This window comes from Cynoglossus semilaevis, chromosome 5, assembly GCF_000523025.1.
Source record: "Cynoglossus semilaevis isolate Cse_v1.0 chromosome 5, Cse_v1.0, whole genome shotgun sequence".
Taxonomy (NCBI): Eukaryota; Metazoa; Chordata; class Actinopteri; order Pleuronectiformes; family Cynoglossidae; genus Cynoglossus; species Cynoglossus semilaevis.
The window spans coordinates 9,647,040-9,667,441 of NC_024311.1; the positions used below are offsets into that span (position 1 = coordinate 9,647,040).

Sequence of the window (20,402 nt, forward strand, 5' to 3'; positions counted from 1 at the left end):
CCTTAGTTCAGTCTTCACAATAAGAGAGACCGAGATCGTCTGCTGAAGGAACGGAGAAATATAGAAAACAATGGTCATTCGATCAAAGGAACCATTAGACCTGTGATTTGAACCAGTAAAAACCTGACCCTGTCGTATCCCAACACGTCGCTCTGTGAATTTAATGCTACCATTACTGTACCATTCAAAACGGGTGACTCATATACTGTATACTGTACTGTTGATGTTTATAGTGTTTATTATCTTTTCAACACAACTATATCCCAGTCTGTTTACAGGTGTGTGGAGTTAAGATTGTGTTGGAATAACAAAGCCCAATCCACATTGAAGTTTTTTTGGTACAATTTTATATAATAATAATAATAATATTAATAATAATAATAATAATAATAATAATATATACAAAATTATAAATATATATAATATATATTTATTTCTTCTTCTTTTACCAAACCTGTGGTACACACCTACACCTCCCATGCCCACCATTTCACACATTCCCTGTCTTTCTAGTGTTTGCTGTCCCTGCATGTGGGTGGGAGCAATCAGGTGGAAAATGGTTCCGTGTCAGTTTGTAGCCATGTCCAAACTAAGGTGGCATGTGGACAGGCCCATTCCAGGAATGCAAATAAATGGAGATATAAAAAAAGTTATCAAAACACAACTGACATCTGACAATTGCTTGTCTCAGGGAGCCTTTTCATTTCAGTTCCTGGTGTATTAAAAATTAATGGATTTTGCGTCGACTCTGCATGCTGTCAGGTTTGATGCATCTGCCCCGGAATGAAGTGCTACGTGTGTTGTAGGATGCAGAACATGCATATATAGTGATTTTTTTCTGTCTGTTATTGATTTGTTTCTTTGTCTTTATCTGTTATAACTCCCCTCTCCAGAACTTTTGCTTGACAGTAAAGGGAATATTCTTTTTACTATTCCACTCCTGTGTCAGGATACATACTCTATATTTGATTCTCTTTTTTTAACTTTTTCACGATTCTATCACTTTGTGCCTGCTGGCAGTTGGGAGGGACATTTGGTCGAAGCAGTGAGTGTTCAGAAAGCATGGACAGCTGCATCCAACGATAAAAGATGCCTGCTAGGCCGCTGGGTGCATTTCAAATGCGGAGTGATGTTCCAGGCAACACACAAGAAAAGTTTGCTTCTTACGGACTCATTAGAAAAGCTTGAGTCTGGTGCACTGCTGCCTAAGAGGCCTGTCAACGGATACGCAGCTTACACACGTAGGAGTACAAACTGGCTTTAAAGAATACTATGAGTGGGAAACCTGAGCTAGTACTGGTACTTGTTTTTTTTAAATGAGATATCCAGCTAACTTTACTTTATTTTTTCTCTTTAAAACTTGCACATTTCTTTGATACTTGTTGTTATTTATGAGTCTATGGCTGTGGTGCGGTCCTGCCATCTATACTGCTGTCTTTTTTCAAAAGACACACAGTACTAAGTAAGAGATTACCGGGGGTGAAGTATTCTAAAGAAAAAGAAAAATACTCTGTCTAGTCAAACTCAGAGCCAGTCAAAGTAATGTCAGCATGTCTCCTGAAACCAAAATAAAACCATAATACAAAAGTGAAAATAGAAAAGCTTGTGGAAAAGTGTAAAAAATAAATCATTGATGTCCTGCAATTTGCTAACTGCAGGTCAAAAATATTGTTACCACCTTTCTTTACAGCACGGGAATTGGTCCAGAGAGAGAAACCCAGATGGTTTATGCTTTCAGCCAACACAGTATTTCAAAGTAATGTGGAAGTTTTCCTGACTTTTTCACCTTAACATCATTTGTGGAGATATTAACAAAGTCAGAGGATGGAAGAACAGAGGTTCAATATAGCACTTTTTATGATCAACAGTGTCATCAGGAAAGTACCTCAGTACTTCTTACTGCATATGGCAGATTTATCAAGAAGACTGCCTAACCTTAGTTGATGGAGGAGTGAACCTGTAGTCTGATATGTTTTTACTACTTAAATAATTTTTACAGCAATTAGTGTATTTGCAAATTATAAACAGGATGTTTATTTTACCTGATTTTTGTATTATATATATATATATATATATATATAATTATAATTAATAAAACCTAATTGAAAACCCACAGTAATAGACATTGCACACACTTCAATGGCAGTCTCAGTGTTAGTGCTGTAACTGTAGACCAATAACAGGGATGTGTGTATGTTTACAGCTGTATTTCTCAATCCTCACAAACGTTACTGTTAGCCTTTACGCTTCACTATTCGTCGGCTTAATAAGCTCAGTTCTGCCTTTAACTCATTTTTAGTTCCCTCACAGCTAACACAAGTAATTAGACTTATCCCTATAAACGGCTGCGCTAGCAACACGCTAAACCTTTCTGCTGCCGGTCCCAACCTGATGTATGCAAGTGGATTATCCTGTAAAGTGAGGTGACAAATGGAATAATGAGAAGAGAACAAACATTTAAATTGTCAGTGTATCAGGTGTCATGAGGGGACTACAGGTCTCATGTTTGTAACAACATTAATCATACCTGTGGAGCTTTCCAAATATGGAGAGATGGAGGGGAGGGGGGGGGGGGGATGGCTGTAAAATCATCTAGTCTTAAAAATATTCTAGCATTTCACATATTTCAGTTCTATTTTTTCTTTGGTAACCTTTGTCCGTCTTTGTTTCCACGTCACTGTGTCTCATCGCGTTCCTCCTCATATAAACCACTCCTCCACTCTTTCTTTTGACTTTTCACAGTTTATAGCATGACCATGTCCAGAGGCACATGGAAATCTCTGGGCTTCATTTGCATCTAAAGTGGAACATGCTCCTCTCTGGGCATGAGGATCCCCAAGACAGCCCCTCCTGTGTGGACCACCACACTGAGCCAGCCAACAGCACTGGCTCATCTCTAGCTGCTGGGTCGGGTGCATGGCAGCACAGTGCACAACACTATAAGGTCCTGTCAATCTCACCACAGCCCGCCTGGGGTCAACCTTCTGAAGAGCAGCAGGTAGGCAAGGACAGACACGACCCTCTTTACAATGACTCCACTCAGCCAGACGGACAAAAAGCATGGACAAGATATTAAAAAAGGCTCACACAGGGCGGCTGCCTTTCAAATGCAGGCGCTGCAAAGCTGCTGGCATTGTATAAGAATCCAATAAAAGCAAATGGGGACCCTAATAAATAACAGACAGACAGAGGAGTTTGGACAAATGCACTGTGAGAGACACATTGTGAAAAAGTCAATGTTGATGGAGGTCTGTGGGCATTTCAGGAGAGTGTTGAAATCATCTTATCAGAGTTAATAAAGGGAGAGGGTGTTGCAGGCTCACCCATCATCTCTGTTCTCATCAGTGTGGTCTCCAGTCTCACAGCACTCGCTCGAGGAGTGGGACCTAGCTCCAAGATTGTGTTAAGATAATGGCCATCTCCAATCATAGATAATCTGGCCCCATCTTTTCTTCACAGACACAGTGGCAGACAAGGTCAGAGGGAAAAAGATTCTTGGTGAGGCAGAGGAGATAGGGATGGGGTGGCTCTGAGATGATTTACTGCCGAGATTCACTCAGCTGCTTCCATCACCCTCCGTTAACTTTCTCATCCTGTTGTTTCTTCCGCCTTGCTCTTTTTGTCTTCTTTTCCTTACTCTCTCGTAACCCTCCAAGGAGCCTCTTACTGAAACCACACCTTTTTATACTGTCTGCCTCATTTCTGCTGCAGTATCTTTGATGCAAAGAGGAAAACAGACACCGAACAGAATTAAATTTTAGAGAAAAGAGTTTCTGTCTGGCTCGTTCCTCTCATTTCTGATCCTTATTTGGGATTGAACCAAACAAGCTCAATTTTATAATGAAAATATTACTAACAAAATGACTGTCTCATCCTGCACTGACCTTGGAGCAAATGACTATGGGACCCATTTTTTCTTAGTTGAAATGATGTTTTGATTGAACTGGGCAGAGAAAGGCTGATAAGTATATTAGATAAATGTATAAATACATTTTGCAGAGAAGGGCACATAATAGATTTGAGGTTTGTAAAGCTCTCCGCTCACACTTCATTTTTCTTGATAATGCAGAGGGGAAAAAAAATAAAACTAGACGTGAGTCATTGTAATAGACAGCCAGAAAATCGGCTCTGTGATCCACACTGGCAGCTGTGTGCCAGCATTCTGCGTTCTGAGGTCTCACTAGTCATTTCCAGAGCTATGGTCTCAGTTTTTCTCCTGATATTTACACATCCCCAGGGAGTGGATGTCTCCGAGGGACTGGGAGCTAAAGAAGGGCTACTGGTGTCTCCTAGAGGAGTAATGGGCCCTAATGCCTACACAGGCACATAATTGAGACCCCCTGACACTGGTTCCCATGACGGATAATTGCTGATGTCTTGGTGGTGATAAATGTGAGGTGCAAATGTCCCAGTTCAACTCTGACTTTGACAATCCGGAGGCCCCACTGGGACTAATGCACCTGTCTGGTGTGCAGCGTATCTTAGATGAATCCCTGGAAACTTTCCCTCCTTAATTCAGTCCTAGAAGGCTTGTCTATTTTCCCTTAACCACAGGCCTTCATAGTAAATCTCATTTCATTGTCAGCTGCGACTGTGGTTTACTTCCCAGGCCTGTCTCCTGACTTCCTGTTGCCATTAACGCTCAATATCTCTGTTGGGGCCTGTCTGCTTGGTCTTATTTCATTCTGTGCTCCATCCGCTCCTGTCCTCCCATATAGAAAGTTCATCTGACAGACAAGCAGGAGGCTGTGCCAGCCTAAAGAGCCTTCTGTATTTCATTCATACTGCCTGTTCATCGTCTTTCAGCTGAAAAGGGTAGTAATTGATATTGGGAGCCATCCATCCTTCCCTTTTAAACCCACACATCCAATTTATCTTGGTGAGAATGCCGATTGGCTTTTACCCAGGCCTTGTTGATCAGACTTGCCTGTTCTCAGATGGCCGTTAATTAAAGCGCTGCCATGACAAAAATAAGATCTACACTGGACTGGGTGTGTGTGTGGCCATAGAAATGGGCCACTTGATTCACACTCGACTAAATAAATCAACAAAGTGGCTCAGTCTAATCTGACCCGGGCAGTCTAAATCACCACTCTGAAATGCAAGCACAGGACGGACACAGACCGACCAAATTAAATCCTGTTCCATTCATGTAAATCTTTAACTAGGGTAATCTGCATTAACCTTAGGGATGTTAGTCCCAAATGGCTTCTGAATGATGTAGTCAATCACCATGTCAGTCAGACTAAAGAAACAAGGAGCGATGCTGGGTGTCGGCACAGAGCCAAACCTGGACTGAAGTCGTCCTGTTTTGAAATGGTGTTTATTAAAGTGATCATTCCTTTATACTTTTTAGAATGAGTTATGGACCAATTGAATTTTTTTCACTGATTCCAACTTCCGGCTTGCCAGTATTGAGTTTATCCTGAAACAACTCCAACACAGTCACGGGGCCTTCATTTCAATAAATTTCCAAATAAAATCATTGGTGACTGGAATGAAGTCAAAATATGTTTGTGTGCACCCACATTTCTAACAAATAATAATTGTGTGCACCCACATTTCTAACAAATAAAATCTTACACAGTAAATCTGCATAGAATAACAGCAATATCTGCTATTTACATTATTTTTGTAGTGACTTTAAGAACTAAGAATAAGACCTGATTTTTCCGTGTTTGGAAAAATGTTGAGCAATAACAACTATGTTTGCTCACTGTAAAGGACTTCCACCCTAACAACACACTGGCTGCAGCCTGTGACTGTATCTGTATCAGCTTTCTCTGCTCATGTACAAAATGATGGGCTGCAGACCTGCCAGTATATGTGCTGACAGACCAGTGGCTCCGATCACTGGCCGGTCGATCGGTGCATCTTTATTTAAAACACTGCTAACCTGACTAATGAACTAGGCCCTCAGACAACCGTGGTTCTACTGGAATAATCAACAAGTAAAATCACAGAGAGAAAAAGTATTTTCACTCTTTTGTCTTTGATGAACATGAACAAATTTAGATCGTTAGGGACACACTGGGTCATGCTGTACGTAGGCTGAAAAACAAATCATACATGTAACATTATGGACAGAGCTTAAGTTGTTTTAGGTTTTAGTATGAGAAGAATGCCACCATTGGATGGATGGGGTTTGTTAGGAGTGAAACAGTATTCACCGAGTGAACTTTGTTAGTCAGGGAACAACTGAAGGTTCGGGTAATTGATCAAATTACAGATTTGTAAAGCAAAGGTTTACCTTATCTTATTTGAACTGGTGTTTTCATTGTTAAAATATGGCCCCTTTAATCCCCGCCCTTTCTGTATTGAGTTTGTGTGTATGTCTTTATACAGCAGCATTATCCACTATCAACCATCCACTACCAGTAGGACGATGTAAAACAAATGGACATCTAGCACACTGTAGCATATTTAGTTTTTGAGGAATGTGTGTAATTGTCGAGGGGTTTTGTATTGTGCTGCTAAATGTTGACCAATTTTTATGAAATAGGAATCTGTGTTAGAACATCATCATCATCACCATCATCTTGTCCTCGTGATCACGTTGTATACAGGTTGGTGTTTCACGGAGGAATTAAGATACAGACAAGCATTTGCCCACAGAGGAATTAAAAATATATTAGTTTACTTTGTTGTTCATTGTTATTGACTCTCTACAGTCTGCAGTGCTTGGACCAACTCTTTCTTTTTCTTTCACACGTACTGTAATTCAAGTTAACGTACGAGTGTCTTATCAATGTTGATGTTAGTCTGAATTCCTTCCTCCATTTCTTTCTTCCTTCCTTTCCCTCTGTCTTGTCTTTGAACTGCTCCTAGTGAATATGAACCTGAGACAGTCCCACTGCTATCCCAGATGGGAAGTCAATAGAAACAAGTGACCTATATTACTGGCTACTCCACTAACACTCAGTGTGTCTCAAGTGGGAGAATATTAAGGATTGCACACGTGCTATTCCAGAATATTTCTGTGTTTGCTGGTGTGTGTATGTGTGTGTGTGTTTAAGAAGAGTGTGCAACAGAGACTAGAAGAAGGTTAATTACCTCCTCGTCCTTCGCTGTCGGCTGGCTTCACCTGGATGGGCCGATTCATCTGGAGAGAAGGAGAAGAAGGGAAAACCCTAAGTTAGTACACATCCAGAGGAGCAACTGCTGCATTGTGTGAAATGGGAATACAGCAGGAGAAGACTGTATCTTTCCAGTGTTCTGGATAAAATGTCCCAGGTTTGTCCTGATACTTAAGGCCTAATTCAAAAATCAAACAGTGACCGTGCTGTAAAAGGAAAAAATCTGTGCACAGCTCTATGCCAGTGTGTTTAATTAATCCAGGGCATGGCCTCTAGAGATGACTGAATTCCCCACACAGTTCAGTAGAATTAGCACTTCTAAATGATGTAGCCACACTGGGTGTGTGATGGCACTTGGAGATTAATGCCATTACATCAGACCCAGGCCAAAAGGTCCTTTTTGGCCAGCCGTTGCTCTTCCTGTCCCAGTCTGGCTCCAGACTCACAGTCACCAGCTATATCCCGCTCATCTCTGACCTGAAGACATTCTTCTTCTCCTACTTCGTCCCGTCTTGGTGTCCTGTCTCTTTTACCCTAAGGCTCTAAAAAACCTTTAACCAATAGCGCCCTGGTCTGAGTGGCCAAGCTCTCCCCGACTGAGTCTCCTATTATCCTACTATTGATGGCCACCAAACAGCACTGTGAGGCGGCTTGTGAAAGGTTAACAGTAGGGAATCTATAAACAACCTTTGAAGATCCATTTTGATGTGAGGTGAAAGCCAAAGGACGCCGTAAAACAACCCTTTTAAAAACTGCCTGTTGTGAATAAAAACTCCCCTGGTTGTTTTTATTCCCCTGAATATGTCTTTTTTTTCTCTATCTCTCTGAAGCCTAAACATGAAAACAAAGAAATACTGTGTACTTCAACTGAAGCAGCTACTCACATTAGTCGCATTTGGTGGTTCTATAGTGTTTCAATAGTGTAGAGGTTAGCATGCCTGTCTGCTAAATAAGGGACTCAATTATTATTAATGTTATTATCATTATATGGCACTGTGTTGTTGTGGAGCCATGTGGCAGAACTTTATCCCATGAGCGCCAATGAGTGGCACATGTAGTGCAGACTCAGGTCACCAGCCTCTATGTAGAGTTCAGTTCACACAGCACAGCAGATGAAGTCACATACTTCTGTACTAACACATGTATTCACTATTCTAAAGCATTCGTGTTAAACTGCGGTGTCTTCCACCCAAACATCGATGGGAACGACGTTGCGATACCAACCGCAATTTAAATCCTGATTTACTAGAGCTCAAAGTAATTGACAACCATTGTTTAAACAACCATTATGAAAATAAATACAAAGTGCCTTACGGAGAAAATCAGAGTCCCAGATAGAATGTTAAGAGGAAATAGCAATAAAATAATAAAATTGAATGAATTGAGCAAATTTATTATATAAATGAGCGAGCTAAAGACAAAATAAATGGAGAAGGAAGAGAGCAGAACTGCTGCAACAATCCAGGTTGTTGAACAACGTCTCACAAAATCAGAAAAAAAAATTAAAGAAGGGATTTGTTCAGATAAACTAATTCGATTTTACCTTTACCAGAGAGAGATGTACACATTTTGTAAAATCTACTTCCACCTGGATTTATTACTGCCAAATTTGGGAATCTAATGCTGCTAATGAAGAGAGTAATATACCAAATTAAAGAAAAACTGACTTTTCAGCTTCATACTTTAAAGGTTTCCAAAAGTACTAGTAAAAAGTACCAGTGGCCTTTTTGTTATTCCCAATGGGAATAACAATGTCTGGAAAATCTTCTTTTAAAAAAGCCATAGTTTCCTTTGACTTTGATATCAACCGTACCAACCTTGCTAACGTTTCATATCAAGTTATTTATTTAATTTTTTCAATTTTTTGCTGTCCACCCAGCTCTGTCCATGTCCTGTGTATTATCCATAATAAGGATGTTTTTCATGTGTTGAGCAAAACTTTTCTATAATTATTGATTTTTTTTCACCAAACATAACCTGTTACGCTGACTATACAGTAGTGTCTAACTTGATAACAAACCTATTCATCCGCTGCTGCTCTGTGTACGACTCTCAGGCTCTGCGGGGATTTAAAGGCCGAGGACGTCCTTATTGTGGAAACTTGTCCTTCTCTCAAATGTTTTTTTTACATTGTTATTTTGCTATTACGTGAATGACCATCCTGCCTAAAGGAAATATAAAGGTCATATACGCGTTAGTCTCTGCAGCTGACAGTGTCTGATGAGATGAGGCATCAGTGAGAGGCACCGTGACCTGCTGACGCACTGCTGCTTACCCTGAACAAACATCATTCATCAACACTAACAGCATTATTCTGACATATCTTGTATTCCTTTTAGCAGTTATTATATTAAAGTAAAAGGGAAGCCGACACGACTTAAATCTTTCCAAGCCAGGGGACAAGCTAAAAAAGAAAATGTTTCTTTATTTTCCTTGGGGTGAATGTGAGTCCACATGTCTCACCTACGCTTTGTATTGGCCCACAGTGATGGCAGTGATGGAGTAAATATAGATGTTCTGTTTTTAATGTGATTGAAGGGCCATGAGGGCTGCAGAATCCTGACTATTTCTCTCATCTCTGGATTAAAGCCTCGTGTACTATATTGAATAATTTCACCCAGATCAAGTTCAAGCAGAGCAAAGCACTAACGCAAGTCAGTGTGCGATGGAGAGAATTAAGGTCAGTCGGAGCATTGTGAGCAGTAAGTCAACGTGTTGTACGTGTGTATGCGTTTGTGCTCACAGCAGCTCAGGTGGGGGCAGAATTTGTCTCACATAAGAGGTTTAGGGCAGTCCCGAGATCCCTGCCCAGTGATCAGTCAGTTTCCAGGTCTTAAACGCCAGTGATTGGTCAAGAGGCTTCATTAGTAGCCCCTGAGCCACTGCAGCAGCTAGAGTCATTAGACAACCCAAAGGTACACTCTAAGTTGCTAGGCAACCAAGTGGACCTGACCGGCAGGCAGACGGGGCTAGTTGGCTGTTGGTCTGTGGGCTGTTCGCCAACCAATTGGCACTCATTCCTTTCTTCTTCTTCTTTTTTTTCTTCTTCTTGGTCCAAGGAGGTCATAGTGAGAGGGAAGCAAAAAAGATTTCCCAACTCCCACCTTGCAGCTCGTCCTACTTTCATGTCCCTTTTTGGTGACTCTGACAGTGAGTTTTTATAGTAAGTCTGCGACTACTTTGCTTCCCTTTTTTGCTAAATTAAAAGTTGTGTCGGATGCCAGACAATAGGGCTGGGAGTAATGCCTCTGCACATATGGCGGCAGTTAGGATGTCTAATGCTCTGAACATCTGAACAAGTATCCTCTAAAATTTTTTTTTGAAGAAGAAGAAGCAGAACATTACTGTGTAAAGATGTTGATGCTGACTTCACTTTATCCCCTTTTTCTCCTCACTGACACACACACACACGGGCCCAGAAAAGTCTTGGGGCTCAATAACAGCAGGTGGCTTAGGTGACATTTTAATCCCTTATTACTCAGTGAAGGATTAGCCAACAGATCGAGGCAGAGTTAATTATATGAATTCATCAGAGGCTGTGAAAAGAGGCAGTCCACTTCCCCCCTGGGCCGGGACCCGCTCACCCCCACCACCCCACCATCCCACTGCACACAGAAGTACGTGTACATACAGTGAGGCCAGTGACATTCTGACTGTTTGAGGAGCTAGTTCCTTATTAGCATGGCAAGCAAAGATAAAACATACAGTGGAGCCTCCAGAGATGCTGTAAGACAAATGGCATCCTCTGCCGTCCCGTCGGGCGCCGCAAAATGAACTGCACAGACATTGGAGAGAAAGACTACAGGCTGTTTCATCCTGTAGACGTGTGGCTGCCGATGCTGAAAGGAGTTCAACCACCCCCTCCCACCTCTTCCTTGCTTTATCTCTGTCTCTCTCTGCCCCTTTGGCCTCCAAAACCAATATGCTTTCCACCACAGCCCCTTAATGGGTTGATCAATGCTGACAAATAGGCAGCTCATGCTGTCTTGCCTGGGCTCTCTCAACTCTGGGCCCGTGTGCTGCTGCACTCAGAGAGGCCATCTCTCTTTTTCCCCCTCACAGTTCCTCCTTCTTGCCTTTCTTTTTTCTTCAGTCACTTTTTCTCCCTATATTTCCCCCCTCCTTCATGCTCTACTTCCTTTGTGTCTATACGTTCATTTTTACTTTGTTCTAACCTCCAGGGGCAAATCTATATTTTTCATTCCATATTGATGAATAAAAGTCAGCTGAAATCACAGAGGGAGTAGAGAACCAACAGTGTGGAAGAACGGAACTTGGTTACAATTTCCCGTGGAGGACTGTGTCCGACTTCAAGAGCACAGAGACCAGTGAATGTGAATGCCTGCGTTAATGTCCATCCATCGTTTTTTGTGGCGTGTCTGATGATAACAGAGCACTGCATGGAAGTAGAGGGAAGGACACGAATGGTCATTGCCCACAGTTGACCACAGGTGACCACTGTTGGCCCCTCCCTGGTTACTTTTGCTGTAGCTGTGAGAGTATTTAACGTTCTCGCTGTAGCTGAACACTTTGATCCACTAAAATGACACAGGGATATTGAAAATTGTGAAGCTTCTGTAAAAAAAAAGAAGATTGCTGATATCCATTCCATCAGTGTTTCCTCTGCACCATGCTATGACTTTTACCAGCCTTGAACCAGCCTCATGTTATGACTGCCGAAGCTAAAGGGGAAGTAACTAAGGTGATACAGAAATCTTCTTGTATCTCTCTTATCATAACAAAACAAACAGCTACGACTTAAATACATAGTGTATTTGGATTTTGAATGTAGTTCATGTATTTCTATGTCTTGAACATCCCAGTGAGTTCTTTTACATTAATGAACTGCTTGTAGTGAGATCAAAACCTGATGTTTTTTTTTTCAACAATTGTCACAGAACAGTAGTAGTGCTACTGTATTCTTCTGGTTTTAGTTTGGTGTGAACACCAAACTATATAATCAGTAAGTGCAGCTATGGCAATGAATCAAAATAAGTTATTCTCTTAGAGAGAGATATATAAATAAAATATGCAAGTAATACTCTGGAATTTTGTTATGGAAAACATTGCACAGAAGTGTCATTATTGTATATCATACACAATGAAGGCATATCCTGGCACACCTGCTATTTTTGTTCTTCAGCACGCGTCCATGCTCCATAGCACCGGCTGAAATAGCATATTAACAGGAGGCTTTGGTGATGAATCATTGCCTTCTCAGCCAGTCGCATTACTCATCTCATAACGTTTAAACAGCTGTGCCAATCACAGCAGGCGTGTGAAGAATAAGAGACGTGAAAAAAAAACAAAACAGTATCTGCAGTTCTTCTCTGCATCCAGTTGTTTACTGCAGGTTTTAAAAGAAATACTTCATGGTAATAAAATTACATCTATTGTGTGTTACAGACCTCTTTGCTGTGGTACAGGCTTATCGCACCTCCGCGGATGTGAATATTAAAGACGCTCCTGCCTTTGTGGACATCTAACACTTCGTTTTCCAAAAGAAAACTGCCTCAAAGCTTTAAAAATTGGCCCAACGCAGAAGACAGTAATACATGCTAATTATTTCCAATTAGTTTTAATTTTTACCTTGGTTCTTTTTATCTCGTCCTACATGATATGGCTTCGTTTTCCAGTCATCTGGTGCCACCCTTTTGATAGGCCATCTATTGTTTGATGCTACTCATTATCATTCTGCGGTTTCACCGTCAGTGAATTCATTGGAGCTGCTGATGCCATTTACAGCCTTTAAGGACAATTAAAGATATTTAATGCACAGTGACTTTCCTTAAAGAGACAATAAAGAGCCAGAGGCAGCGGCCGAGACCAGGGACCCTCATTTGAAAAGGAGATATCACAATAATCTGACTTTTAACTCTCAGTGGGGAGAGTGATTTATCTGATCATTTCATCAGTGGTGAAACAAACCACAAAAAGTCTCACAATTTACCAAAGAGCCCCACCTCCTGGCTAACTTTAGCTCATGCCTCTTCTTCTTTAAGTCAGGTCCTGATAAAGTGCAGCAGTGATGTCGGAGTCCATACACAGTGACGATAAACTTGTCCGCCATTGTTCACAAACGTATCTGCTTATTCCAGGAAGGTGACATTCAGGTAAACTCATTGCTGATTGGCTGTTGCGGCACGATCCCGCCAGAAAAGTCAAATTTTCTCCAACTTCTTTTGTGTAGCCTTAGAAATTCCAGTGCCATTTATAAATGATTGTGTACGTGGAGCTGCCCCTACGTCAGGCCTACGTATCACTTTTGGTGTGAACGCCCCATAACCTGAAATGTGTACCTTTCCTTTAAAGAAAACTGTGTTTAAAGAAAAAGGTTTTACACATTTGTTCGGTCTTTATTGTCTGTGTGAAAATTAAGCACAAATGTATGAAAATGACTATAATTTGCGAAGTAAATTTTTACTCAAATGCTACCACTTTCAAACTCAATTATCTCACAATCACTCCAGGGCTGAGCAGTTCCCCCGGTCCAGCACAGCCTGTACCGTACCAGACCAAATTACTGCAAAATTCTGTCACTCATCACTCACATGTCATGTCAGGACATCCTGTGCCTCATCCTGCCTGAAACAGTGCAGCCAGTGGGGCAGTGCAGCGCAGCTGGAATGGCTCTCTTAAATTGGTGTAAAAGTTCACAGCATCTTCCCTGCGAGGCCAGAGAGCCAGGAGAGGTTGAGACTACGGTGTTGTTTGGAGGAGATGGGTTAGAAAGGGAGTGATCACACTGCCTGTCTGCCTCCAAAACACAGAAAGGAGGGCTGTGTCTGCCTGGCTGTGAGGAGAAGAGGGAGAAGGGGTGCTGACAGCTCAGCAGAGGGTGGCTGCTAGTGAAATGTGACCTATTTTTAGCTCTGAGACCAAGCTCCTATTTAAAGACAAGGTACTTAGGGTCGGTTTAGAAAGAGAAGGTGTGACGTTTAAAAAGGTTGAAATGTGCCTTGCACATTATTTTCTGGTTCAGTGTTTGTCTGTACGGCCCTTACTGAAGCTTCCATTATTTTTTGGATGTAAGACTTTTTTTATTTCGGCAACATCAATATAATTATTATTACCTTGTCTAACATGTTCAAAAAGATCCCAGTTCCACATCATGTGCCCAGCCTACTTTCATTATAGACTTAATGTCTCTTTCTCTTTTTATTTTTACTCCACTGGTGCCCGACGGGCCTCTTCTCGAGGTGGGACAGTGGCAGACAGAGTGAAAATGATGAGAAATCGAGCCATCGTGCTATCCTCTGCTCCATAAAGCCTCTGTTCTTCCTTTCAGTGTAGATGGATTGCTGTGTAGATCACTGCAACCAATGGGCAGTGCACTACATTACAGTTATTGCCCCCCAGCCTTTCCTTTTCTCCACCCCTCTGTGAACATGGGGTAGATAGAAAGAGGGACAGGAGAGTCAGGGTAGAGATGCATCATGGGGAAGGGGGAGGAGGGGGAGGGGTGACGAGTTGACACAGTGAGACAACACTAACAAATTAGTCAATGTGACAGGGTGTTTTATGAGGTCTGCTCCTGTGAGACTGCTTCTGTGTGTGTGTGTATTTGAAGAAAGGAAAAATATTAAAGGAAAAGACAGAACAGGGAATGCTTATACTCAGGAAACTGGATAGTAATCGATACCAGAAGTAACAATGTGTACGTGTTGTTTATTCATTTTTCTATTTGAATGTTTTTCTACTTTTGTACCAAGTCTACGGACGTTAGAAGAGCAGTATTCTTCACTTGTAGCCGTAGTTCCTAGTTCTCTTGTTATTTTAGATTTCACGTAGATTTCCCTTCATGTCCATTGTATGTAACAGGCAAATCTAAGCTTTGAAGGAAGTACACACACTCTTTTGTCAAGGCAGACTTGAGCCCCGCAGACAGAAGGAACCAGAGTACGAATTGCAACAATAACCTGGTGCCTCCACGGGAGCATCTATCACTCTGCACAGCCAACAGTACAAATGTTTGTGAGTCACGCTAGGAAAACAGTTAAAGTGGCTCCTGGTATAAAGAGAGACGGTAGAATCATAATAAGAGGAAGGTAATGGCACACCATGCATCTGGTGGATTTATGAGGAAATATCCTGCTCTGCACTGCTCCTCTGCAGCGTATGTACTGTGTACCTGTTGATTTGGGGCTGTGCTCTGTACAAACCACAACACTAATGACAGTCAGCTATCATAGCACAGGGAGAGAAGAGGAGCTTCAGTATGTTTCAACCGATGCTGGTATGATACACACATTAAATGAAAACAAAAAACAAAAAAACATTTGGAATAAATACTGTACATATTTCTAAATAAAATATAGTCTTTATAGTGACTTAGATATGAACTAAAAAGAAACTAAGCACATCGTCTGTTGCTCTCCAGGATCCTCCTGCAACAGACGTGTTCCGGACACACGTGCTTTAAACAGCGATGTGTTAGTGCATCTGTTTTAAAAAATAGTGCCTACACATCAGATCAACGCTCTGTGATAAAAACAAATGACCTTATAGGCAGTTATATGTTTAGAGTAAGTGACATTTGAAAATGATTGTGAAAAAAACTATGCCTTTAAAACATTCCTATTTATCTTGTTTATGATGTTGGTCTGCAGGCATTTGTTTGTGATCTATGTGTCATAAGAAAATACATCCCAGTGCTTGTGACTACACATGCAAAGAATAAGAGATTTGTTACTCTGCTCTGCTTACACACACACACACACACACACACACACACACACACACACACGGTGATAGTAATGGAAGCACAACCATGACGATCCTCATCAAACACTCTAAGAAACACACTATCACATTTGAATAGTGCCATAAAATCATCCAGCAGAGTGATCACAGAAATAAAATAATAATAATAAAAAATAGAACAGGAGACGTACTGTTATAATAAGGAGTGTGAGTGATCTACACACGTAGGCGTGTGGATAACGCAGCATAAACAGACACATGTTCACACTAATGCATGCATGCGTTAATGCTCACTAACAGAATGGAGTAACACAAACACACACACACACACACACACACACACACACAGTGGAGTAGAGATGCCATGAGACCCATAAGCAATGACAGACATACACGTTTGTGCACACACCCACCTCTCTAAGTGTGTTCCAAGACGCGGTTAGCGAAGAAGGCTGTTTGTGAAAATGATCACATCAATCGAAGTGATAGATAAAAGACTGCAGGCAATTGATAAAGTGCCACAATTATTTGGAAGACGAATGGCTGAATTTGCTTTTGAAATTGAACTGGATCTCAGTGCCATGCAACTGAACTCATCATCATCAATGAGGCTGCCATTAGATTGCTTTCTGTCACTACCCAATATCGGCCCGGACAATTGGATCCGTCTGCCGAATGTATCAAACGCACCTACTCGCACAACATCACAGGTGATGTATAGACGCCACGTGCGAAACGTATTGTGTTGCAAATACACAGTACGTCTCCGTGGATGTTGTTGTGCGTGCTCGGCTGTAATGTTTGTCATCACTGCTCGTGAGTACACTCAATAGAAATCATTTGAGATACATGAAGGGAACACAAATAGGACATTGAGGTAAGTGATGGTTCTGCTAGTGCAGAGAGGGAAAACACACACACACACAGAGAGAGAATGCAACTATCAGTTAATCTGTTACTGTGTGAGAGATGCCTGTGAAGACGCAGGTGTGAACGGCTTCTGTTAGAGGAGCAGTTAAAGGTAGGCTTTAACAGTAAAGAATGTTTTCTCACACCAAAAACTATTTTTTTCTTTTATTATTATCATTGTAAAGTAAAAGTTATAACTTATAAAACCTGCAAAATATATCACGTAATTTATTTAAGCCTGTAATTCCTTTGGGTTTTGCAGTTATGTGCCTCATAATGATTCACTGGTTAACACGGTCGGAACATTTGAGCCAAATAAAAATGGTAATTGATTAAACCATGCTAGTATATAGAGCTACAGTGTGTGTGTGTGTGTGTGTGTGTCTAAAAGCAGTGCTATCAGTGAAGTGTAACCAAGCGTACACAGGCCTCAGCATACAACATGGAGCACCAACGTCACTGTCTCTTCCATACCTTCTCCTGCAGTAAGCTGAACAACACAGCAGGGGGCAGAATCACTAAGTCTTGTCTGTGTTCGATGAAGAAGGTGAACAAAGTCAATGATGGATTTGAGGGAAAGTAAGGCTGAAACATTTATTCATCTAAAATTAGTCATTTAACTTCCTTGTCTTTTACATTCAGGGTTTGTGTTCCGTCCCAGTGACGTGCAGTATAAATCTGCTCTGGCCTGTAAATCTGTCAGGTGGGAAAGACTTTTGTGGGAAAGAATTGGTATTTTATGTAACACTTCAAATATGAAGGAATCTCATATCTTTTTAAATTCCATTTTAAGGCATGTTTTATTTTTTATATGTAGTGGGTTATAATTATTATTATATATGTTATACAGAATACATTATTAGAGTCTGCTAAAAAAGTAATGCTTTTTTACTTTAGAGAAGCCAAATATTTTGTTTGGATTAAAAAACATTGTAAATCATAATGCACAGATGGAAAAATTATTATTGTATAGATGAAATGTCCCTAATTTTTCTACTGAATTACTGCAGCAATTCTGCCAATAGTATGGGCAGCAGTTCAAGACTGCATATATTTTGCCACTCTAATCCCAGTTATAAAATAACTGTATTATATTCTCTCGGGTTTTTTTTTTAAGTTTCATTCTAGTGTAATGTCTGGTGTGGCTGGAATGTAGACGCTGACAATCTCTGTGTGAAGCAGTGACAGTTAAAGTTACCTGAAGTGCAGTTAAACTTTTCTCCCAACATTTGCCAATAACATTACTTTCCTTCTCCTCGTCAGTGAGGGAATATTTGCACACGTCTCTCTTTCTCTCTGTCAATCTTAAGCATCTGATATTACGTATTTCAGGTCCCTACGGAGGACACCCCTCATCAGAGTGCATCCTTTGACCTTAATGTAAATCTATTTTTTTTCCCACTGTGACACTGGTCTTCATAGGCCACAGTTTATGAAATGTAAAGTCCTGAATGAGGTATAAAAACATGCCCACATTCTCTTGCTTGCGGTCACACATGCACACACACACACACACACACACACACATGCACAGGTTGTTCCTGTGTGGTCAGTGTCTGGAGGGGTGCTCTGTGGAGACCTGTGCTGTCAGAGAGCAGACCACAGACTGTCCCTGGTCCCTGCTTCACCTGCTGTGACAGCTAATTAGGCCTGGCTACAAAGACCGGTCTGTCTGGGAGCTGGAGCCGGTGTCACAGCATGGCAAGGCAGGGCATGGCATTGGATGGCATGGGGATAGCATGGCCAGCTGATGAGTTGCCCTGCCATGTTGTCCAGGGACACCCTCATCCACCAACACCTTACCACCACGGCGGCGTGCTCCTGTCTTTGTTAGCCTCCCTTCCAACGAGGAGTTACGCACATGCACTTCTATTAGCCGTCCATTTGGGCTAATCAACAAGCAGAGCCCTCTGCTGACATCATTAACTCCCATGACAAGCAGCTGTTTTGGGGAGGGGTCCTTCTGAGCCGTTTGTGAACATGAACCCCTCCTCAACAGTAATGAGCCATCCTCAGCAGGTGCCGCGAATCAATGTCAAACACTGCTTGCTCTTCTGGTGCTGTTGTCATCAGAAGACAACAGCCAAACCTGTGGCTGCTACAAACAGACAAGTCAGCTTAGAGATCAGTCGGCCAATGTATTTTGGGAAATCTTGTTTGTTCAAAGACACCAAGAAAATGGGCTGACGCAGGGCAGGGCACACTGAGTCTTTCATTGTGTGTATTTCTTTGACTTTGTGTGACTCATATTAAACTTGAGGAAGAGAGGGGGAAAACACAAGCTAAAGATGTTGACAGAAATGTCTGTTTGCTTGTTTTTCTTGGACCAGGGGCCATTGGACAAGAGCAGCCCAGGAGTGACGATCGAATCACCAGGAGTTCAAACTGACGTAAGTGTCACGCACAAATGCATGCAAATAAACCTGAGTGAATAGGAATGTTCTAAGGCCTGCTTATTCAAATAGTGGCCTGAGGGCCTTGTGTGGCCTACACACAACCTCAGAGTGGCCCAATCTGTGGTCAGGGTAAAAGCGAAATCATTGCAGTAAAACAGACCTAGCACCATTCTGCCAACAACGAATCACTTGTGTATTTGAATATGTTAGCGATGTGTTTCTGTTGGGATTCTCAAAGCATTTAATAGTTGTCATTTTATTCATTCATTTATTTGTTTGGTCCATATTTTGTAAATGCTTGTGTTTAATAGCCACAGGAAATGTAAGGCCCGCTGAATTTATTGGTCTGAAAACCCGGCCTGACTGACTTCCCAGTTGAATAGCTCTGCTTTAAGGGAACACTTCAACTGATATTTTGCATGTGTTGGCTGATTTGCATCTGTGTGAGCAAAGAGAAAACCTTTCCAATGTGTGTCTGTGCTTAAACTATAAGTCCGACTTTTTGTTGTGTTGTTCCTGGTGTGTTAAGACATGGAGTCGAACATGTAGCTTCTCTTGGATCTGTTATTGTCATTGTGATGAGCATGGTGTTTACATTCACCATTCATTAGTCTGTGGTTTAGCCCTTACTGGTGCTCCATCTACTGTATGTCAGTTGGTGTATGATTAAAGCCTAGACTTTCCCATTTTCTGATGCTGGATTTTAGACTCGTTGATGTTCATGCTGCAAACACTGTTATTTAGAATCACTATTGTCTTGTTTTTGTGCATGTTAACTAGAGCTTATATGTAAAACCATGCACCACAGTGCCGTATGTGACTAACTGTATGTGGTCATCAATGTGGTTGTTTTCCAGAGCAACCATACATGCGCTTGGCAATCTCCTTGTAGTAATATAAATGGGCGTCCTTATTTAAATACTCCATTCCTTGTTTAAGACGTCCACAGTATCTAATCAGCTCTGGTGAAAAGCTGTGAGCAGAGACCTCGGTGATTGTATCCAGCTCCACAGACCAAAGACGACGTTCAATAATTTAGCAGATGAGAATTGTGGACCACACTGACAATAAGCAAAATTGGTGAGAAAAGTAAAAGAAAGGCAGAGACGCCGTTTATTAGGCTCACGTGCACGGCTGCCAGTTGACTCTGAAGGCACGGTCCTGGCCAATTACTGCATCCTCAAAGCTGTGCCCTGAGCAACGGACAGCATTGTCTGTTCTTTACTTATTAATCTCCGGTAGATATGCTGTATCCTGATTGACTATTCACTGTAAAAAATTAATGTCGTCTCATTTCATCCGGTGTCCTGCTCACCTT

At 41.5% G+C, this 20,402-nt stretch overlaps 1 protein-coding gene across 7 annotated transcripts in view; it reads right to left on the reverse strand.

Moving 5' to 3' along the window:
- The window catches only part of celf6 (CUGBP Elav-like family member 6), a 131,639-nt gene that overhangs the window by 36,860 nt on the left and 74,377 nt on the right, over window positions 1–20,402 (reverse strand). For all 7 annotated transcript variants that reach the window (XM_017032438.2, XM_017032435.2, XM_025055438.1 and 4 more), the window contains exon 3: window positions 7,054–7,102. In XM_017032438.2, the coding sequence (XP_016887927.1) occupies window positions 7,054–7,102 (49 nt within the window). The remainder of the gene's footprint in view (window positions 1–7,053; window positions 7,103–20,402) is intronic.